The sequence below is a fragment of the Vanessa atalanta genome, chromosome 25, assembly GCF_905147765.1.
Source record: "Vanessa atalanta chromosome 25, ilVanAtal1.2, whole genome shotgun sequence".
NCBI lineage: Eukaryota > Metazoa > Arthropoda > Insecta > Lepidoptera > Nymphalidae > Vanessa > Vanessa atalanta.
Window position 1 is genome coordinate 1,707,202 of NC_061895.1, and position 25,247 is coordinate 1,732,448.

The 25,247-nt window shown below is 32.6% G+C and overlaps 1 protein-coding gene across 2 annotated transcripts in view; it reads right to left on the reverse strand.

The window, feature by feature from the left end:
- Window positions 1-25,247, reverse strand: part of LOC125073777 (mucin-1) — a 34,235-nt gene that overhangs the window by 8,451 nt on the left and 537 nt on the right. For both annotated transcript variants that reach the window (XM_047684814.1, XM_047684813.1), the window contains exon 2: window positions 530-631. In XM_047684814.1, coding sequence (XP_047540770.1) covers window positions 530-617 — 88 coding nt within the window. In that variant the 5' untranslated portion in view covers window positions 618-631. The remainder of the gene's footprint in view (window positions 1-529; window positions 632-25,247) is intronic.

Sequence of the window (25,247 nt, forward strand, 5' to 3'; positions counted from 1 at the left end):
AATCTATTGCAAGCGCAGCAAAAAAATATTTGTCATAAGGTATTCGAGAATTCCAGGAGATGTAAAGACAAATCAACAACGTTGACTTTGAATAGATATATCGTCATTCTGCGACCGTACGTACGTACCGTACCGTCCGTATTCTATTTGTACGAGTCTAGATTAGGCTTAAAAATAAATCTTCTAGAAAATACCCCAATTATGAAGATTAGGCGATATTTGTCGAGAATTGACAACTTATCGCCAGTTTTTGGTGGTAGGGCTTTTTAAAAGCCAGTCTTGGTAGATACCACCCATATTATATATTGTACAGCCAAGCAACAATACGTAGTGTTGTTGCTGTTTTTTGGACATATTACTCATTTCCCTTCCATTTACTCATTTGTAGGAAACGGTTAAAATTTAATACTGCGCTAATATCTGTGGACAGTAGTGATTACTTATCCAACCATCATCCCATTTCGCCGTGCGCCTATCCATATCACAAAAAAATTGGGTTAAAATTGAAAAGTAATAGGAAGGTACGTACCGAATTGTTCGTCTGTGTAGGGCACATTGCCTCTGCTGCTGGAATACTCTTTGTACTCCTTGTGTTTGCTGTACGACTTTGTGGCCATGATTTATGTGTTACCTGAAAAGAGAAGAGAGGGTTTCTTTATTGCAATTCTTAATCTTGAGGAGTTAAAGTTTAAAATTTGCCGATTTATTAAAGACACAAAGGTGCCTATGTCATACGCGTGAAGGCCTCATCTCCCTTCACACTAGTTCAGTGCGAGGTGGTGGCCAGACTTGGCAGTTTCCGTTCCATGGCATACATCCTCAAGAAGCTTTCGTTCATCATTGACTACATAATCGGTAACTCGACGTTTCTTGCCTTTAGAACCGTAATCTCCAGTTAAGATTCATGTTTTTTTTTTGCTCATATTGACCAAACATTAATCACATACATTGCGGTAAAATCAATAGGGGCCTATTAAAATCCTAAGTTATTTTATTTAACGAAAACTGGGACTTTTAATTGGAAAACGTTTTGATTTGCATATATTTCACAAGTAGCCTGCAAGCGCCGTCCTGTCAGGCCAGAACATAATATCAGCGACAGATATCGGCTACAGTAGGGGAAAATCAATTTATACAGGTTCTTAGGCGTTTTGTATGCAAGTTATCTGAGGTTGAATTAGACTGGCGACACCCACGCGTCCGACTTGATAATGTTATGCAGGCGCCTTTCCCGGATACAAGAATAAATGATATTTTTTATTAGTGAAAGCTATGGATATAAGCTGACATTTTCCTTATCGTTCTATATCTGCAATTAATTAAAGAATATCATGAAGTAACTGAATATATTCTTACGGGAAAAACCTTATATAAAGGTGATCCCTGATTGGTTGAACGAATGTCAAAGTCTAATGATTTCAAACCACTTTAATAATATGAAAATTATTTTTAAGTGAAAAAGGAAAGTCTTTTAATAAAAAAGGTTAAATTGATTAAAATATTTTAATAGATATTTATATAGCAGACCGTAGCATAAATATAATACGCGACATTGATTAAACAGCTGTGGTTACCAAATCTGGTAACAGCGGGTTGTATTACTGTGTCACGGTTATCGTAACATTGTCTTTAATACTTTGTTAATATATTTATGACATTTATATAAGACAAAAATAAAAATTTAATAAACAATAAAACAAAACTCGATAAAGTTTTGACAGTCACAAACACAAAGCAAAAATATTTTCGTAATTTATCTGACGCGGTTTTTTTTTTGAGGGGGATTATTTGGTCATCATCGACTGGAAAACGACATACAAAACCCTCTCCTAACTTTACCACGACCAAACTCAAAGGCTGTAAATTTTTTACTCTATCAGCCGAAACATTACGAATTTTAGTAGTCATTTCTGCTAAAAATATATACAGAATTTAAATCATACACGGAATTCGATCGTTTCAACGTCAGTAAACGCACAGCGTAAGGCCGATAGAACTCATGTTACGCAGCATTGGTTAACATGCAATTATTGAATGTAAATTTAGAAGAATGAATCGACACTTTGAATTTAATTTCGTTTACAATGTGTCTCAGAGGGGCAAGGACGTGATTGGAATTGAAACGGACGCAACGTTCTAACAGGGTTGCCAACTGTAAATTACGTCACATATTTGTATGGTTTAGTTTTCAAGATTAAATATTTAAAATTATAATTATACAATATTTTAATGGCTAGAGAGGTAATCATAAGCAAATCTGATGTGAAATTCATTATAAGATCCGATTTGATAAGAGCTGTTCTATATTGTACACTACAAACAGTACACTACCCCACTAACCAGTTGACAATTGATATTCACTTTAATTACTTCCAAAATTCTGAACAGCTTCGAGAACATTCAAAACGACATTTTAAAATTATTCCATAATTAAGACCATAGAAAGATTTCGACCATATCACGTCAATTCAAAGGTTTTTTGAATTATCTTGTACTGATATTTATAATTTTTAGAACATTAAATAAAAACCCAAACATAGATATGGCGAGGGGAAACATTTAAATAGTTAAGTGACACTCAAACGTATTAAATACAAATTAAACTTTTAATTTTTTAGTCTAAAATAAAATATATAAGAAACAAAGCATTTGTTCTTTCAAAAATACATAATGAAATTTAAAATAAAATGTTATATATTTATTATTTAATGAATAAATTTATTTCAATCGACAACCCTTAAAATAACCGACAATCTGTCACTGACATTGCACCTTGCTCTTAAAGAAGTCTGCTCGATACTGACAAGGCTCACGCAGTAATTAACATAGTTTATTAATTGATTTATCTTATCTTATTCGTACATAAATATTATATAGCTCAGACGAGAGGAGATTTGCAACATTCAGTATGTTATATTACTACTCATTGTAAGCAACTGAATGACAATCGCGTGAGGTGAAGGCACTCATGCCGCCTCCAGTATGATTTCATTAGAAATATTATTACTATTAAATATAAGAATTCTTTTGAATGACGAACGAACGAAGTTTTCGAATAATACTTCAATTCGTTCTTTTGTATTTTTGTTTTAAAGGCAATGATATTGTTGCAAAAAGCCTAATAATTTGAAAGAGGTTGTTAAAGTTGATAAAGTAATTTTTAATACGACGACAAATATGTCAAGGAACAGCTATATTCAATCTACGTTAACTAATTTTGTTAAATGTATACGAAGTGATGCGTTAGAGACGCCAAGAGCACATCAGAGGTAATTCTATATGGACGAAACATTAAAAAAACACTCACACTTCATATGTTATTTTAAGCTACATTATATTTTAATACCAAGTGATAAGGTTGTAAATCTAATAAATCCAAAATGTTTTTTGAGATTTTACTAATTCTTAAAGTAAATATCTCTTATTACGAAGTGTTAAAGTTCAAAATAATACCCAATAATTTAATAATGAACAGTCTATGAAATTATACAAACAAATTCTTACCTCATACTCACCTCTAATCAAACAATTTTTCGTAATCTTGCTGTTGTACTGTATACCTTATAGCCTAGCAATAAGATCGTGAATAGATTGGGTGTTACATAATTAGCAATTAGTAGTCGATGCTCCCGATGAAACTTGTAACCTAAAATAACCTAGCCACATCAAAGATGTTGTAAACGGTAGTTCGTTACTAATTTTAGTTCGAGAGCTTAATTAAATTGAAATTAGGTTAATACTCAATAACTGTGTATTTGTGTAATGCTATCCGCGATGTTCGAATGGACTTTTAATGACCAGTTTGTATATGGTTTTCATTTGACTGGGATGATTTTAGAACTTAAGTAGCTATCTATCCCGACATCGCACGTGTAGAATAAGGGTTTACATATAACGATTATACCATATGCTAATAGTTTAGTTAGCGCACGTCAGTAAATATTCCAGGCAGCAGGATTTTTTTCGACATTTTCAATGATAACCTTTTTTTACAAAACATTTATGAATTAAAATATCGATATAATATCGATTTCGATAAAGATCTGCTGTTGTTTTTAGTGTTATAGTAGTGAATACATTGTATCACTCGAATAGTAACTGTATCACACAGTACGGCAAAAAATATTAAATGAAAAAGATAATTGAATTTCGTAAAAAAGGCACGGGCAACTGTGAGCTCGTGGATGCAGTTTTATTGAAAAAAAGTCTTTCTCATGAATCACTGTATCCATTGGTGGAAACTGATAGAAAAAGCGATCACGCGGATGGTTTGGATATACATAGCTCTATTATTGACCTACTAATTATTCTTGCTAAACGCACTTTTCATTTTCTTTATCAATTTACACCCGAGCGAATCCGGATGAGTCGCTAGTAAAGTAATAAAAAAACAAAGATTTGACGACCTCCGTGGTCGAGTAGTGTGTACACTGGTTTTCATGGGTACGCCACTCCGAGGTCCCGGGTTCGATTCCCGGCCGAGTCGATGTAGAAAAAATTATTAGTTTTCTATGTTGTCTTGGGTCTGGGTGTCTGTGGTACCGTCGTTACTTCTGATTTCCATAACACAAGTGCTTTAGCTACTTACATTGGGATCAGAGTAATGTATGTGATGTTGTCCAATATTTATTTATTTATTATTTATTATTTAAAGATAGTACACACTACTACTAATTTTATTTAGTACCTACTGCTACTGTGCTGTCAACGTCTTTAAACCGTCAACGCATTGTATATACCTATTTCTTTATTCAGAGTCCCCTATTTCTTTTAACATGATGCTTTTCATGACAAATTTCATTGTGATCGCTTCAATAATTTAGGCGTCTTGTTATATACAGACAGAAATATTTTCGCATTCATAATAATGATTACGCATTTTGAAAACAAAACACCAAACGGAACGAAAGTTTATTAGTGAATTTCGTATTATTGTTTATTTTGTTAATAACCCCATGAAATGTGAAAACATATCATTTACTTAGATGTAGTATCTGTCGAGAAGTAAATTCAAATAAGATAATATGTATTATGATACGTGACCAGAAATTATTTACGCGGAAGAATAGTTTAGAATTAATATATAAAATCAATGTAAAACATTATGCAGTAACGTTTATAAGGCAATGTTAAAGGCTTTATTAGGACTGAATACATTATCCGGGCAAATACTTATAAAAAATCTTTTTATAAACGCATTTGATTTAATGCAAAGAGTACATTGTTTACTAGGTGGTAGGGCTTTATACAAGCCCGTCTGTGTAGGTAATACCCACTTCTTAGACGTTCTACCCCCAAACAGCAATCGTAGATATTAAATGGGTGAGCGAGCCAGGGTAACAACAAACATAAGTGACATCTACAACAGGGCGGGGCTTACAGATGCGTTGCCGGTCTTTAAGTAATGAGTAGGCTCTTTTCTTGAAGGTTCCCAAGTCGAATCGGTACGGAAAAGCCGCCGACGAAAGCTGGTTCCACAGAATGGTTGTGCGAGTCAAAAAACGCCTTTAAAATAATTGCTAATATCTTACAGATATGATATCTATGGTGGCCACTGACTTCAGGTAGTCCATTTCCACCATACCTGTATTACAAAAATGGGAGGTTCAAGCTCAAGGACTACACTCTCTCACAATCATTATATATTGACAAATGAATATTTAAGCGTCAATAAGAAGATTCAGTCCTGACTCCCTGGGTTGTTGCTTTTCTAACTCCTATCTCCTTCGTAATATTTACTGTTTCTAGTACAAGATTTTCGCTCCATAAGAGAAGGAAACAATAATAATAGTATTTCATTTGTTTTTAAATAATGTATAGTAGTGCGTTGTTATGTGGCTGTATATAAATGTGTACATAAATCAAATCAAATAATTTATTCACCGGAAATTATTTACAGATATAGAAACGTAGTCCTTTAAGGAATGGTCATAATCGCGGTCACATTAATGTTCATATGTAAAATTATTCATACAAAATCATACCACACTGTGGACCATAGTCCAAATGCCTTACCCATAAAGGCTGCATGTCGTAAGATGCGTGGGCGCAGATTGCGTCATTCATTCATTGGCACCTATTCAGAGGTCGGAGGAGGCTTTTATAAAAAAATATTAACATAATATGCTAAACTATGTAATGCATTAAACCCACCGTCATAACATATGTACGTATGTTGTATTTTGCATTGCTGATATCACAAAATAATAATAGGTACTTAGTTATTGATCATGGCATCTTTGAAGTTCGATATTGTACATAGGACATCTGATTCACGTTTACGTCTTTTTTAAAAAAAAAAACAAATGAATGTGTATGGCGTTTCAGAAAAAAAAAACAAATCTAATGTTGAGAGATACTTTCATAGGTTATTTTTTATCAGTTTTATCATAAGCTTCTTTTAAACTAATAACCAGTTATCAATTTTTTTTTGTTCTATTATTTTTAGTAGGTTCTTTAATTAGCATAATTTTATAACTACTAGATACCAAAAATAGTCAAGGCGAGGTCCGTCGTTGAGTCGAGTCGAGTCGTTGCAGTTGACTTACTAATATATGGGATCTCTGGAATAGCTCATATGCATTACCGTCTTTACCATTGGGCACATGGGGCACATGCCCAGGGCCCCCATCCTGAGAGGGCCCCGAAGAACCAACAATTTCCTTCACACGTTTCTGCTCACGTTGACTGCTCTTTATATTTTCGAAAGTCATTTATAAGAAATAACTAACATATTTATCAAAAAAGGCTATTCACGATAGTCAATATTAAAAGTAGAAAGACGTGCATCATGAACTACTATTTTATGATAGAAATAGGTATACTATGTACCTATTTCTATCATAAAATCTTATGGCTATAAGATTGTACAACCAATCAGATTCCTACGAATTTACGAAAATTACCGCACCGTTTATTAGAAACTATACTTAAGGCCTGGTTATAAGCAAAGTATTTGCACATGGTAGAAAATGTCTAACAAAAGGGCCCCAAACTCATGGGTGCCCAAGGGCCCCAGAATAGCTTGAGACGGCTCTGCTCATATGCAGTTTTTATTTTTGTTTATTTCCTACAACACTTGGTTTGAGAAACAGTGACCATGATTATATATTTTTCAAGGAATAATTGGAAAATATGTAATCGTTCAATATTTTTATGAAAATCTGATGTTTTTTCCAATTGTATAAAGTTTCGATTTACGTGCATCGATTTCCTAAAACATCTCACAAAAAACCTCAAGAATCAATATCAGCCAGTATATATTTTTCTGTGTCATAAAAGCAATTAAACTGTTTTTAAAAAGCAATTTAAAGAATTTTTGGGAGCACGCGATCGCGATTTCCTAAGACTTCACCATAATGGTAAACGCATCTGATGGTAGAATGATGAGTAATACCGGAGCAGTATTTATCTAGGTATTGTTTTCAGCTTACTTAGCGACGTTTAAATACAATACGTTTAACAAAGTTCGTGGGATTTTTATCTGGCCTCTTATGTTCTCAAGTCCTACTAAGACTACTAATTTATATTGTGTAATGATTGTAAAAAGGTTTTATTTATTTTCAAAACTAGCTACCCATCGCATGGTAGATTAAGTATTTGTAGAACTTTTATATTAAAGGACATATATATAAAAAAGAGACTAGTTCTCGGTCGCGGCTTCGCTCGTGTTTAAGAGGTTGGTCGTTAAGTGTAAGCTTTAAAAAGGTTATTGCTTCTTACCAAATTTCATAAAATTCAGTTGAGTGGTTTGACCGTGACAGAGCAATAAACAGACAGACAGAGTTACTTATAACTAGACTAGAGTTACTAATAGATTAGTATAGATATCTTTATATATTTTAAGTCACGAAACTCTGCGTACGAAGAACAGCTCGCTCAAGTTTCATCACTATAGAAAGAACAGTTCTATTTATTATTAACAAGATTATTTAAAGCATGTTTATATATATACACAGCTGATTCAATAGGAGTTGGCAGTTATGTATGTTGACAATATTATTAAAGACAATTGGGATTTTTACGATGTTTTCGCAAGTCCAAAATTAGCAAATGACACACTAAAAACTTTTCTTTAGATTCTGGTATCCTGTCTGTCCACATCGAATGTTCATCACTTGCTTGCAACCTTGGGAACTAAGATGTTATATCTCTTGTGCCTGTAGTTACACTGGATGACTCCTCAAACCGGAACACATCAGTACTAAATTGCTGTTTGGCAGTAGAATATCTGAGTAGTCTTTGGCACCTACCCAGAGGGGCTAACACGAAGCCCTACCATTAAGTAAACTGACGGTTAATTGACTAATCATAACAAATATCGATAAATCTTCACAATGTATCATCCAAAACTGTTTGCTGTCTAACCGTTTCTGGAGTCTTTACTATTACTTTTAATCTGATCTTAAAACAATTTAAATAATAACATAGGTCAAATTACTATCTCACGAATCCGAATAAAACGATATTTTGTATGAATTCATCTCGAGATCCGCGTATGTACCTTGACCGCCATTCGCCTTACAAGCATGACATCATCGCCGTAGTCTGCCTGCCTTTTCATTTATTTTTACACACAACCCCTCTCTTTCATACCCGAGCAGCCATCTCGCTGCTCGTAATTAAACAGGAACAAAGATCTTTAGTTATGACCACGCAAATTAAATACGGTATATGTAATATATACGAGTTTCGGCGAACGAAATAAAACGATGACTCAGGATGACTGAACATTTGTTAACGCTTTCTGACCACAATTATAAAATTTGTTGCCGTTCAATACTTTATTTATTGCTGTATTCAGAGTAAAAGTTATATCATTTCTGTCACCTTATATTATATATTTGATTTCCTGTTGTGTGATTTGTTTAGCATTTTTAAAACGAGAGGAATGTCTGCTTAACAAGAGGTCCATTGGATAATGTACGTGAAGCTTAACTGAAGATTGTCGGTTTAATAAATCTCATGCAAAACGTCACTAATGAAATTGAGATATTATATAGATAGAAAATAATTATATATCAATCAAAATCATATCATTTCTTAAAGTCTGTTAATTGTAATGAAGAGTATATAATGCCACGAACATACTATTAGAAAATTTACTTGTATATTTTTGAAGGTTATTTATTAGTAGGTACACAATAAAGATAATATTATGTCTTAAAACCATGTATGTATAAGTTCACACATGTTATAAGAAATGGTCGAAACCGATATGACTAAGGGCTTAGCGATGAGTAAAAGAATTGTTTATAATTAAGATCGTGCTAATTGCTGCGTTCATTGCCCTTAGAGCAGCTGTGATAGCCAAATGCTGGAAATGATTCATATGACGTGACAAATTTATATCAACTTTTAATTTGGAACCTATCTATGCCTTCTAAGTTTCTTGTTGGTACACTTCAGGTTTAAAACTGGTGGCTTAACGCTTACCTAGGCTTATATAGAAAGTCAAGTCCATTAGATTTTAAAAAGATGCATTTCTAAGTAATTTGAAATTAAAAAAATTCAGTTCAGTTTCAAGATAAAAAAAAATATATTTTAAGAAATGCTGATCTTGGTATTGCAATTAAATCAAAACCAGAGAGAAATTAGGGATAGGAATGGCTTAAAGTGATTTCCAAGACAATGGAGTGTAAACACTGCCCACTTCCGAACTCCGACCTGCTGCAAGAAATACTCCTCTTGACAGATAATACCCAATTAATTTAATTGGCTAAGCTCGGGATGAAAACTAAGGATTGTAAAGCCTTTGAAACAAATCATCAGACGAACGAGGCAATTAAAAAAACTGGCAAAAAAATCGTTAAGCAAATTGAAGTATATTACATTATAATTCTTAAGTCACGATTCGATTTAAATCTTCCGAGTGAAGTGACATCAGTGAGGTCAATCAACAGGTTAGGAATCGCAAAATGGGTCAAGTTCGTACGAGAATAATTTATCTTATTTGCTTGCATGTAATTTGCATGTGACCGTTTATTGATAACAAGACTTTTTTGGGCTTAAACATTGGCATTGTATTTTCCCTCTCAATCTCGCGTTTGGATACCATGTTGAACAAGTTATTGGATTTTTGCTAAGAAAATAGTCGCCCGAGTTTGCCCATATAAAGCCGTTAGCCCTGCGCAGTATCTACTGATTTTTATGCTGATATAAATTAACGAATTAGCAAACAGTTGAACTCAGATAAGACAAGCCGTTTTTTTTCTGAAAACATCTGAATTGAATTTATTACCATTTCCACGGTCACCGTCATTAACATTGCGGCAAATAGTACCATTTGTCATAATCAAATCGAAACAATTCCAAGATATATCTTAGATCCATTGAATCGCATATTACGCTTATTGCCGTATTCTGTAATCACTTTCTGAAGAAGAATTCAGTTAATTCGAGCAATGGATTATCATACCTCGGTCCATCATCTTAAGAATGTTTTTTCCGCATTCAGTTTCGGCTTGTCATTGTCGAACAGGTTCTGTGTACGACCGTAGGTGTGCACTTATTACATCAGGCAAGTGGTGACAAGGACATATCGTAAAACTAACGAGTTTTTGTGTAGGTATCATTTTATATAGACGAATGGATTGCACGTGTATGCAATAATAACAAATGCAGGTAAATTATAAATAACTTATAAGTGATTTTATAAACCAAATATCATAGAAGTAACAGTTCGGTAAAACTGAAGAGACAACTCTACTACCAGTAAATATTCAAAAAGGGCTTATGTTTTTAAGGGAATTTATTAATTGCTTGAAGATAAATGACTTGTATCACGTTCTTGCTTAGTGTAACTTATACGTTTCTGTGTGTTTGTCCGATGTAGGATGTCATTGAGGTTTTCTCAAAAGGTTTCCTTTCGCTTTCGATAATAAAACCTCAATTCGTGTTAAGTTTGAAAATGGAAACGATTGGTTAAACATTTGTTATCTACTGTAGGGTATATCATCAGCTCTCTGGATAGAACCCGTGACAACAGTACAATGTAATTTAAGTCAACTTAGAATTTTTTTTTATTTAGTTTAATGAAGTAGATAAAATGGAATGGCGTATATCTATTGTGGAATTTTAATAACTCACTCACTAACACAACAATATTGGCAGCAAAACTTGAAAAGATAGATTAATTATTTAATATGTTGTTATGTAGAGCACGTGCTATACATACAGCGGTGTTAATCGATCGATATAAAAAGAACGGAAACTTAATACGTTATCGCTACTTACAACCGATTATAATGTGTAGTAGTGGGTATTTAACCACTTACTTAAATATATCATTCGAAAAACTCAAATCAAGTATCCGAACATTCTGGAATTGAAAATAATCAATTTGATGCGATAAGGTCATCTTTCCTTATCCTTCTGACTGGTTTTGTGCATGTCGTACTTTTTCAAAGGATACTAGCCAATTGCTCAGGAGAGACGAGTGACTGTATATATACAAATACACTCTCATAATCAGACGAAGGGCCTTGAATGGAATGGCATACCATGCATCCCGAGGTATGAGTGTATAAACACTGCCACCTACCAGTTTTCCAATTTCCGGACCAGGGTTTGACTCAGGATCTCTTTATCTGCGTGTTGTAAACTAGCCAATGCTTGCACAATGCTACTTTTTTTTTATAGGAAATATCCTACTATCCGAAACAACCCACGCATGGTATTATCCAGAAACATTAACCCAAATGCCAACAACAACTGCTCAAAAATTCAACTCAGTCAGACGAACGACGCGTGAACGCATATAATACGTACAAAAACAAACACTATTCTTGTATAATATAAGAAAATTATTTTTACGGTCGCGGAGCATTTAAATGATATAATCGAACTGACAAGTCTTGTCTGATTTTCCTTACCTCCGGATATACAATATTTGGCAAAGTCCCACTCGAGATTTCTCAGAAGTGAACGCCATAACGTGGGATTTATTTGTATTTCACGAAGTACATAAAGCGATAAAAAGTATAGTCCGGTGAGGTCCCGTAGGCGGATCGGTTATAGAATGCCGCCCGCCCACCGTCTCCGGAGTACGTTTATTTTGTAAGTCAGCTTGACACCATTAACTATATTATGACGACTAAATCCGAGGAGAGAAAACGAAAACCACTACTTTACGCTACCTTTTAATGAATTTTAATGTTTAATCTATGAAGCATTTTAAAGTAAAAAGTATCACACCCTGTGAATATTCCATTGCTAGGTAAACGGCTATTGAAACGTTGTCGCAGTGAGGCTCGGTAGATTGATCCGAGCTTTAAGTTCTCTCACGATGTTTTTCTTTCCAATAAACTCAAATTAATCGCATGAAAACTTAGTGGACCTAGCCAGAGTTCGTGGCCTAAATCTTCAGTTGAATTGGGTCAATGAAGTATAGAATACTTAGCATTTCCGTTTATATTAGTACGTCATAACATACAATGATATGATAAGAACTGTATGAAATATTTTCACGTGAGAAAAATATCTGCATTTTCCGCGAACTGGAAAGTATTTTTACATAAACGAATTTGTTAAGCATTACTCGTTCCAGTTTCGCTTCAAGGTCGAATACCAAACGGAAATAACACAGGATTGAAGCAATATACATATTCTTTAGCTTTGAACTGCTAAGACTCTGTTTCGTGGATGCTAAGTGTGATAATAAAAATAAAATAAAATCAATGATAGCGGTAATTCATTTGTTTCTTTTATAATGGAGATTGATGAGGAATTGAGAAACGAACAATGACTGAAGAAGATAGATCGATAAAGTTATTTCAGATGCATTTTATTCCGAGCATTCGACAAAGAAATAAGTGCATACTGAACGGTAGCACCAGTGACTCAAATATTTCTTCGGAATCCTTTGAATGTTGCAGTCACATTTTTTTTTAAATCCAAAATTGCAATTAATTATCAAGTAAAATAATTAAATCTAGAGAGCTTTCAAATTGCCACTGTTGCTGTTTGTCTGTTGCTCTTTCACAGCCAAACCACTGAATCGAATCTGATGAAAATTGGTATTGAGGAAGCTTGAACTCCAAGGAAGGACCTTAGGTTTACTTTTGTTACGCTTAACGTGACGACTAAGTCTTAAAATACGAGTGAAGATGCTGAGGACGACTAGAAAAATTATAATATTTTAATAGACCAATGAGGCCGTAAACATTTTACTAATTTGAATACATAACAAAATTTATACATACAAACTTAACTTCTAGTTAGTATTCTATACCTTTGAGAGTTTATATAGTAAAATTCAAATTTGACCACTCGCCCCTTATAGTAAGACCAATTCAATTTTTTGTAAAGATTTCATAATTAATGAAAATACTACAACGGATGATCAATCCTACACGCATTAGAGCTATTTCCGTCTCTTTTATCATACCAGTATGACATAAGTCTGTCTCGTCACCTCCTCTACACTAGTCCAAGGAGGATTGGTTTTTAATGAATAAGATGTTAAATAAACCAATATGGCACGGTTTTGTATTGAAGGTCTGACTTATATAACAGACGTGGCCCCGCTGTGTTCATGTTAAAACAAAATAAGAGCGTTTTCATACGCTCATATCCAACGCATATGACAGAAATTAAATTAGTCTCGGTGTTAGTCAAAGGTCGTAACGTGTCGTTTTAGAGAAGCAGTATAAACCTAACTTACTTTCGTTGATTGAAACTTATTACCAAGCTGGTGCAGTGCAAGTACTTTTACGACGATTTCGGTCCCCGCTTATCATGTAAATGATAATAAACACATATTAAGTACACGAAAACTAAATTGATTATTATTTATTAACGGTTTAGTTTCGATGTTTTTGCGACAAAATCCTTTCATTTCTAAGCATTATACAGAAACAAACTGCTGAAGACCTGGAAGTTTTATTAAAAATATATAATTTGCAAGTAAAAAAAATCTTTTATCCTATTTAAAATGGACACAAAAGTTTTCTAAGAATTTACATGAAACAGCGTATTTAAATATTAATCATTTATTCTTACCTGATGTAAGAACTACCGGGACGAAAAAGACGTGACACTTTTATAGAGATTTTTTTATTGTGATTTCCATATGAGTACATTTCGTGAAAGATAAAACTTTGCATTCAAATAGCCTTCTTTTGAAAGGCATTTTTACTGGAATCTTTTAGTCTGAAATATCAAAGCTCGTCTCTTTTGTCATATTGGTGTATTTGATAATTTTACTGAAACAGTGGTATAATTAATACAATAATGAGACATTTCAATAACGAGGTTTAATTAAAAAAAACAATTTCATTGAATTTCGCAAACACATTTAATTTGTCAATTAAAATATGCCGTAAATAGTAATAAGCGACAAACATGTCTGAATATCACCAAAACACGTACCAAGGTTATCAGTTGGGGCAAAAAATGTATTTAGTGCATACAAAACTGGTCAGACTCGTTTTCGTTAGGTGTCTACATTCATATGCCACATATATAAGTATACGTTGGTTAAGAACTTCATAGTGACAGTATTTGTTTTTTTAACCTTACCTAAAACATAAATATTTTTTTGGTTTTTGGTGCGTTTTTGTTAATAAAATACTGGAAAATGTCTTACTAATTTTGACATTAATATTTTAAGTAGCGTTATGATTTGTTTTATCAAATGGTATACTTTTCATTCGTTGTCTCTTTTTCGTCTATTCTAAATTCTATATACATAAAATAAAATTGGAGTGTCTGTTTGTAATATTAAAATAATCGCTTTTTACTAAATGCATATGTATACACGGTACATATAACAAAATTACATATTTTTCAATTTTTGTCTGTCTGTCTGTTTGTTCCGACTAATCTCTGGAACGGCTGGACTGATTTTGACGGGACATTTACTGATAGCTGATGTTATAAGGAGTAACTTAGGCTACAACAATAACATTTTTGTTTAATTCAAACTTGCACGAAGTCACGGGCACAGCTAGTTTAACATAATTTAAACAACCTCGCACAAAATGGAATAGAGAACAGCTACGGAGAGAAGGGCTATATATAAGGGAATATCATGCTGTTTGCCGTCACGACCAATCGAACAAACATCAAAAAACTTTTTCAAGTCGGACTTGCCAGAATAATGCAATAGTCAACATTAATTACGAACATTGAAAATATTAACAGTACTATCAAACTCTTCAATTTTTGTATGTCTAAAGATTAAATTGGTACTAGATTTGACTTTTTCTAAACTGATATTTCTACTATACAAATTTATCAGCGCTTATTAACTCTTTTTTCATCGTTTTTTGATTCATACATATTCATAATGCCGAATTAATTTTAGCTTCAACAAAAAGTGACGTGTCTACTATCGGTTTATTTCCAATGGCACCTTTTGGCAGCCGTGCCAACTGGGCTGCCTCACGTAGGCTGAGACAGGAAGTTACATCATAATCCATATCACCTGTGAGCTTGACTAGATCATACTTTCTCGTGTCTGTGATAAATTGACTGCATGTCGTCTGCACGTTTGTAGAGCTTTTTATCGTTATGACAGAGAATATGTTTACTTGGTTTAATTCGTTCTAAATACAATTCGGAATTAGAAGCCATTGCAATGTAAAAACATTTTCAAAATCGCTATTCATAAGGAAAAAAGTCTACCAAACACACGCAACCAAAGCAAGGACCACTAAATTTTCATGCGCTTAGTTTGTTATATACATATATATATTAATTCATTTAACGCTCTGATGAAGGAGAACAACTTGAGGTAACCTGTTGTTATGATAATCTGCTACATGTATATCTAACAATCCGCATTGGAGCAGAGGTTCTCCTCACAAGGCGAGGCCTTGATCTTATTATGTATAAATCAAATTAGTAAAAAATAGTAAGTGTCTAAATCCTGTAATCATTTAATAGTACAATCCGGGGTGTAGGGGGTGCAATAATCTTAGGAGACTTGGAACACTGCTTGCCCATGGGTGATTATTTTTATTTCGACTTGAGGCTGAAGGACAAGGTCTTAGGCCGGAGAATTCTGTGATAATAATGAATAAATAGTTTAGAACATTTACAACTTTACTTTAAGGAAATAAGACGTTTTTTTATATTGAATACTTGCAATACAATTTTTATACAATTTGATTTGTATTATATTTTGTCTAAATTTATGAAAAAGTTTTCTCTAATACTTACGAATGTGTGAGTAACATTCAACATCGGGCTATTAAGAATCATTTTCCTGAAGTTGCTTTAGAAAACGCTCAAAATGTAGGAAAATAATCTTAAAAAAAAAAGACTAGTTCGAAAATTAAAAAAAATAAATACGTCATACTTCCTTTAACATATTATTAACATTACTTACGTTAGTTCATTTAAGTTGCGTAACTTAATATATTCAAGCGTTGTCGTTTACTAAGAACGGGTTCTTGATTTTTTTTTTTATTTCGATTCGCAAAAAGTTTGTTGACCCCAGATTAGAGAACTGATATATACTTTAAGTCGGTCCAATACATGAGGTTGAGTATTTTGATTTCAATTACTGTAAACTAAAATTTAAGTACGGTTCTGCTACCGAATTGGATTAAAACACATATTTAATGGCAACATAAAACTATTATTATTTTAAATTTTATGGAATCAACTTTTAAAAAACCAACTTAAGAAAATAATTTTTATCTCTACATTTAAAGCTATAAGGATATTAAAAAGTGTCAAATTACCAACAATTATTTTTTACGTAATTTTTATATAAGGTAATATATGAATTATTTATATCTTTAATACTACTTTATATTTGTATTTTATTATGTAAGTATATAATTCTCTATACAATTTCACCTTTAGGAATACAATGTTCTTATAAATCTAACTTTAAATTTGGAATTAGAATTTTTTGTTTCTTTTCCAATTATTAAGCTGTACAAGTGATTTCTGAGTCTTATTTAATTACTACAGACTCCTCAGCATACTCTAATATGGCCGTCTGTCAAATATTATAGAACTAATCAAAGATAACGGAATTGATGTGTTTTATAAACACAAGTTTTTTTTAACATTGTATTCATAGTTTTATATATTTACTAACGATCTTCCCCGGCTTCGAACGGGTTCTATATAATTTATACCTTAAAGCACTCTGAAATAATGTATCTTGCCACCAGTGAAAAAAAAAAAATAGTTTCCGGTCAGTTGTTCCGGGGATTACCCTTTTTATAAACACAAACAATTTATACCTCTTTATAATACTAGCATAGATATACATAAAATATTTGTATTTAATTTTAAGTACTGCATGTACCCGATGTATCATTAATATAAATAATAACCTTTTTTGGGTGTAATGAATTTTTTTTTCTTTCTTTTTTATTAGAGTCACAGCATCTTAGCTCCCATGGTTGGTGGCGCATTGGTGTAGTGTACGAAATAGTAAATGTTTCATATAGTCCAATGTCTATGGACGTTGGTGATGATGGAAAAAGAGTTCTATCGGAATGCTGTTCCGTGGAGAAACAATATATACATATATATATACATGCAAGTAGAGTCCATATTTGTAACCGTAATAAGACGTATTTTAGCGTGTAGATTGTTTATAGATAACGCCATTGTCACAATGTTGTCATGGTTGTCATATTACGATATGTTTTAGTGTAGGATTTGTATTTTTGTGGTCAGCTTTGTCGCATAAATAGCAGCTAATTATTCAAAACATTTCTATGTACTTAGTACTGATTTTTTTATTGACATATTCAATATAGCGCTATTTTCAATTTATTATGAAACACTTTTTGTAATAAAATTTCGTTTGGCGCAAAATACAGCAGCGGTTAATAACTGTATATATATATTATTAGTTATTGTGGCTTATTTTTAGTCCGTATATCAAAACGTAGGTCTTGATATGAAAAGTATCTTATATCCAAACTTAGTATTGCTTGCTCCATATCAAATTATTTTGTATTGCTGGACAAATATAAAACTAGAAGTCGACCGCGGCTTCGATTGCGTTTTAGCCGTTTGTCTGCTAGAAAAGTACGCTATACCGTTCCTTGAGGCTTAAACTTGTTTTATAGCAAATTTCATCAGATTATTCAATAGTTTAGCCAGAAAAGCGTAACATACAGAAAGATAGACACACACACAAAGTTACTTTCGTATTTAAAATCTTCGTTCGTTCGTTCATGTATTTCGACTATATATACTTATATTGTATAATTATATAGTTTTATAAAATCCCCCTTTTGCCGGATTCTGCGTATTACTCAAAATAGCCTGTTTTAATTAATGTCAGGGTCACGCCAATGATTTCACCGTATCCAGTCATATTTGCAAGGTTCGACATTTCTTGTGTTACGAATATGACACATTACGTATTCCATGTAACATTCGTTTACAAAATGACCTTAGACCGATCGTGTAATGTTGAGGATAAGAGAAGGAATAAATTTAGCATTTCATACATACATGGTACTATTTGATTCAATATGATAACGTCAATGACCTCGAACTGACAATCAAAAAAAAAAAACTAAAATACGTTTAAAAAAAAGGTTTTTATCAACGATCAATATTTCTTTTTTTTATTGTACTGTAACGGTAGTTTGTGTTGTATACTTATATTGTTAATTATCATATCACTATCATGCCGCTTCGTCTTCGAGCTTTGAAATACTTTGATATTTTAATTAATTTAAAAAGTAATTATAACTGATTATTAGTGTAATTTTCTATGTTATATTAGAAAGATATTTACACAAATAAGCAGGAAAGCTACTTATGATTATAATGATAACTGGTAAGTCGTTACAGAATCTTTTTTTTTGTTGACTCTACTTAAATAGTACTCGAAAGTATGACGTCACAATATGGCGTCATAATGGGATCGCATAATATGAAGCAATCCCTTATTCTAGAATCTAGATAATTCTGAATCTTTACTGAATGTTTTTGTGATGAATTGGTTTGTAACTGTAACAATTTTTGATGGAATATGGTTTAATTAAAAGCTATGTGCACTTTTTCGATGGCTTCATTTAGGAGGGGGTTTTGATCCTTGAGCTATTGTCGCACGCAGTCTTTGGACCAATACTCCTTTTTTGTATTAACACAGTATTTTTAATTTCTCATATATAGCCTAAATTCTTATTAAATAGCTTATCCTTCCTTGTTTTAAATCTGATATACATTTCATAATATATTCAGTTTTATTTCGTTTTGTGCTTAAAATATTAGCTACAATTACAAAACCCAAAAAACACAATAGAATGTTACTCTTATAATTTAAATATTGAAATATCTATTTAAAATTAAAAACCGTTACACGATTTAATCTGAAACGATATCTTCAATATTTCTATAATCTATATCTCGGCTTCATGGAGAGGCGCCAAGTTTTAATATAGCGCCCTCGATAGCTGATGTCATCGCACTGTTTACACAGTTTCAGAAACATTGTTCTGCGTATTGCAAAGGGCGAATATATTTACAACAACAACAACTTGGTGGTATAGCAGAGAAAGTGAGCCAGTAGAATTAGAGGCACGAGGAACATTAGTTCCCAAGGTTGTTGAGACATTGACCCATAAGGAATTGTAAATATTTCTGACAATGTCTATGGGCGATGTGTATAAAAAATACTTTGTTATTACCAAAATTCCTCATTCGTCTACACAAGTCAAATAAAACAAACCATTAACAACGGATATAGAATATTTGCCAATGACTGAATAGCTGTAACTAATTATAGATAATATTTAAAGAACCAAATTTGATATTTGCGTAAAATGTTTCTTTACCACACTCAGATATATTTAACAGTTATTTTTGATCTATAGTTTATATTAGTAATGACTAAAATGTGACTTAAGTGGCAGACATTTTTGTACGAAATATATTGATGAAGATGGTGAATTAAAACATAACATTCAGAATAATATCCTTGCCTATTATAAAATAAATTCAATAATATTATATTCCGCAGATATTTTCCTTATTAATACAATTAATCTTAAGTATATCTTAATATAAACATTAATTAATAAGGCGTATTATACATACATATATGAAAAAACGTTACGTGTGTAATTTATTTCCAAACGGGGTGCAAATCTACTAACAAATCGTCACCTTATCACAAACAAAACGCATTGCCGTTTAGCTGTTTTCCTATTCTACTAACAAACATAAGTATTCACTTGTTTTTTGGTCGAATTTGGATCGGAAATCAGAGTAGAATCACGAACGTATAGTAACCGTTATAAATTCGTAAAATTGGAACCCGGATACGATTAAGCTGAACTTTATTACTGTGCGGAATATTAGAAGTTTGATAGGATTGGAATCGTAACATAACGGCTATACATTAGTAGAATTGACCCCCATTACATATACTTTTAATTGTATATGGTTGATTGTGTATTTATATGTGAAATAAAGTATTTACTGTTTCATGCTGGTTCTTTACTTTTTCTTCGTTTCTGTAATATGATGCTTACAATATTTATAAATGTCTATTTAAATAAAAACGTTTTAATGCAGTATTTAAATCGTATATTCTCATCCTGACTATAAACGAATATCAAAAACTACCGAGTCGAGAAAGCATATTCCGTCAAATATTTCTGAATTTATCAAATATGATATATATGTAGAAAAAATAAAATTAACAATAACTTTAAGAAGGGAAATGGAAGACGTAACTTTGTTTGTTTATTGTATGAAGTCGGAGCTAGTTCTCTCTAGAAAATACGAGTAGGTGTGGCTGAGATCTTTCAACTGAATTTTAAACTGATTCCAGCCAACCGATTAAGCTGAAACTTTGCAGATATCTGCATTGCTGGTATCAATATAATCTAGTATATATATTAAATTTTATTCGTTTTATTTATGGTAACGTGTGCAGTGTGATGTTAAATTTACCGTTCGTATGTAACGCATATTTTATAAATACATAATTACATATATATGTTGTGTGTGTTAATAAATAAGTCTTGAAGCCGTGCATCGAATTAGGCTTGTTTTAAAGAAAGGTTTTCCAACTTGATCTGCAGTAACATAATAAAAGCGAAAGTAACTCCGTCTATCTGCTGCTCTTTGATGAAGCTTGCTTGAACCTTGAACTTAACGCCTGACGACCAACCCCTAAAACGCGAGCGAATCGGGTATGAATATTTAATACATGAGAGATCAATCATTACAACTAGACACATACGAGTTTTTAAAACAGTAATTCAAGTGCAGATATGAAAGTTATCATCAGCTGTCGGTTCTCTTTATTTTATTGATACATTTTCATTTACACGTATAATGTATTCAGATGATAGCCACGACTAGCTTTCGTTAGTGAAAGTGAAACATAATAGCGTTATATTGAATATCGCAGAACAAGTGTTGACTTCGCTATAATGAAATATATTATAATAGAATCACTGTGAGAAAATTATTTCGTTTTTATTAAAGATAGTCTCTTTGTCTTGTTTGTACGTCAAATATTATATTTTTTTTATTACATGAATCATTTGCAAGCCTGGGTAGGAAGCTAACAGCAATACTTATTGTTGTGTTCCGGTTTGAAGGCTGAATGAGCCAGTGTAACTACAGGCACTTGGGACGTAACATCTTAGCTCCCAAGCTTCTTGCAGCCCCATTGTCTATGGGCGAAGATGACCACTTACCACCAGATAACCCATTTGACAGTCCACCAATCTATTATATAAAAAAAAAAGAAATTCATAAATTGTCAAGATTTTCCTTAAATATAATAATGGGTGGTATATTGGAAACTGAAGGGTCTGGGTTTTACTTGAAGCCTATACGCATCCGTTGCTTTAATTAAATAGTATGTGTACTTTAGTAGTTTAAATATTTCAGTAAAACTATTTTAGTGTAGGTAATTCCTTAATTTGTTTTCTGTTAAATGACAATTTATGAACTAAAAATTATGTAATTTTTCCTATGTAATACGACTGACACATGACAAGATCTCCGAAACTGTGGGCCGATTGACTTAAATTTTAACATAGTTACACCTTTCGCGACTTATACTAAGAAAGGGTTTTTGGACATTTTGGAATTTTTATACTAAGTAATCTTTCGTCATTGCACAAGGAAATTCATGAATCCAATTACTTGCTTCAGATAATTGGGATAAATCGAATACCGCAATGATTTTCATAACTAAAGTTATTTTCAACGCGAAAAACAGTTTGCAACTGTTTTTTTGGGTACGAATCATATTTTTTAAATTAACTCTTTTAACCGACATTTGTATGGTACCTCCTATTTTCCTTATAACTTTTCAAAACAAGACAAATTAAGAACATAAAAATAAGGTACTTAGCTACTCAATCAATTAACTAATCGCTAAAGCGATAATTAATGCAGCCTTGATGACATACTGAGATGTCAGATCTTATTCAGGAAGCGATGACATTGCTTCCTATTACAGATCATTATCATAATGCAAGTTGCATCTGTATCATATGATAATTATATATTAAGCCGAGTAGGCCTAGTGGTTAAAAAATGCGAGTTCAAATCCATTGTGTCATGTGTAGAGCCGAAATGGCCCAGTGGTTAAAACGCATCTTAACCAATGATTTCGGGTTCAAACCCAGAGAGAAAACAGGCACTGAATTTTCATGTGCAAAATTTCTAAATGGCGAAGTAAAACATCGTGAGGAACCAAACATGTGTCTAATGTCAACGAAATTCTGCCACATGTGTATCCAACAACCCGCATTGGAGCAGCGTGGTGGAATATGCTCCAAAACCTTCTCTTCAAAGGGAGAGGCATTAGCCCAGCATTGGGAAATCTACAGGCTGTTACTGTTGTATACATGAAACAGTTACTGTAGTGTGCAACAACTGTACTTAGAAAATACTCGTACGTGTTTGGTATTTAAGATGATTCAATAAGCATTATATCATCCCAAGTTACCGATAAATCCGAGGGCCTTGGTCTCAATACAATTGCTCACGGTTATTTCGGCGCGAACAGAACCGCAAGGCTATGCGTCAGGAGTCTGCGTAGATGCTGTTTGGTCATTTCTCTCTTAAGGAAAATATACTTCCATTGTACTTATACGTATGATAAAACGTCTTTGATTAAACTACTGAAAATGAGTAATATATTTTTAAGGGAATTCTAGATATATTTATAAATTCAATAAATTGTATTAATCATTATGTTATTGAATTAAAAATAAGTAATTTAATAAATTTAATAATAATATACATCAATTAAAATTTTATTTTAAAGTACATATTTGGAACTCGATAAAGAAAAATCTGTTTAATTGTACTTACGGAACTACGTTCGGATAAGAATTATTAAAGATTTCGAGTTTAAAAAAAAATTGACGTTTGAAATACGTTTGACGTTGACGTTAGACGTTTTGCACGACTCATGACGCATCTGAGACAGTTTCAAACATTTCGTATTCTTTCGGCAACTATTATTTTTATTACAGTCATGTTAGTTTTTTTTTTATCATATAGATTGGATTAGTGGAATTCAGTTTGCGTTTTTGACTCCATAACATTACTTCTGAGTAAAGGTTTTTACTACTCATTAAGAAGAAAGCTTAGCTTGACTTGCTATGCTAAAAATATTTTAAAACTTATGTTTACAATGACCGACGTTAAATAATAGAGCTAGCGCCACAGATTCCGAACTAACGTAGGTACATTTTTAAATGTGCATATAAATAAAGATATATACCATAGATGATTTTATATATATTTAATTATAAGTTAAAAAAAAAACACAAATATTCCTTATAATCTGTAGTAACTAATGACATTTCTTTCCACATAAAATAAGTTTTTTTCTGAATTAACGCATTTATTACAGCATCGAGGTACACAGATGTAAGTATATATATATATACCCTACAATGTGTGTATTAAAACGTTAAATTATTGGAGCATAAGGTAAGTATTATACACCTACTCTAGTCTTCATCAGAAAATCACAATACTTTTGTTAAGTTGAGTCGAATGGTTCCTTGAACGAGAAAAATAATGACTTCATAGTTTAAAAATAAATTAATTCATAATGATCTCGTCTTGTGAATTAAATATATTCTTCATAATAATGACACATCACTGCAATCTTGAATATTATTTTGCGGCACACAAAGTTGAATATCAACTATGTTATATAAATTAACTATGTATTAACAATATCCTAACTAATTCTAATTCTAAGCGCGATAGTGTTTTACATGGTGGTACGGCTTTGTACAAGCCCGTCTGGGTCCACCAACCCCTCATCAGATATTCTAACCACCAAACAGCAGTACTCGGTTAGGGAGCCCGTGTAACTACAGACACAAGGGACTTAACAAATTAGTTCCCAAGGTTGGTTGCGCATTGGCGATGTTTGGAATGATCAATATTTCTTACTGTGCCAATGCTAGCCGCTTATCGTTAACATAAAAAAAAGTTTTCACGATATGGAAATCCTCAGAAAGGGACCTGGGCCTTTTGATCGGTATATGGGGGATTCTAACTCCGTAAAACCACTGCGATGGCCTTTTTCTCCACGGATCGGAGAGCCTGGGAGATCGTGTATCGTATTGTTATTGTTACGCATCCGCGGTCTCTCCTGACTTTTAAAACATTATGAAATATACGTATATTACATACTGCACGTTGTCAGTGGTACAAAAAAACACCTTTTATAAATAACACGTGTCCACACACAGGGACGAAGCCCCGAGCGGAAATAAATTATCTATATATTCATTTTGTTTATCTTAAAATAAACGTATCAATTAAACTAACATTTAGTAACAATTAATTGGTTGTACACAACATCATAGAATACCAAATGTACCAGCAAGTTGTTACGTACCGAATTAATTTGTGTTTACAACTTGTAGCCCGCGGTAAATTTGAACAATGTAACGCTTGCCGTTTTCAGATGATATTCTGACACTGCATATCGAACAAAACTAATGAGATGTGTGCTGGAATAAGCTTCAAGCCTTCACCTTAACATAAATCTAATCCATTGCCCAGAAATAAGAAGTTCACGAGTCATTACTACCCTGCTACTTGAGTTTTTTTACTGGTGAGCTTCTGTTTTTGTGTTGAATAAGGTTGTATTTGGAAACTAAATTAAATGTTGACTATGTTATGATCATTGACCACGTTTGTCTAAAATTATCTTCTACGTACGTTAAAAAAGATCGAATACTTACTTTATTTAACATTGTAAATATTTGTGGTAGTCTTTGCAATTTCAGTCAACCCCAACTTCGTTAAGATCA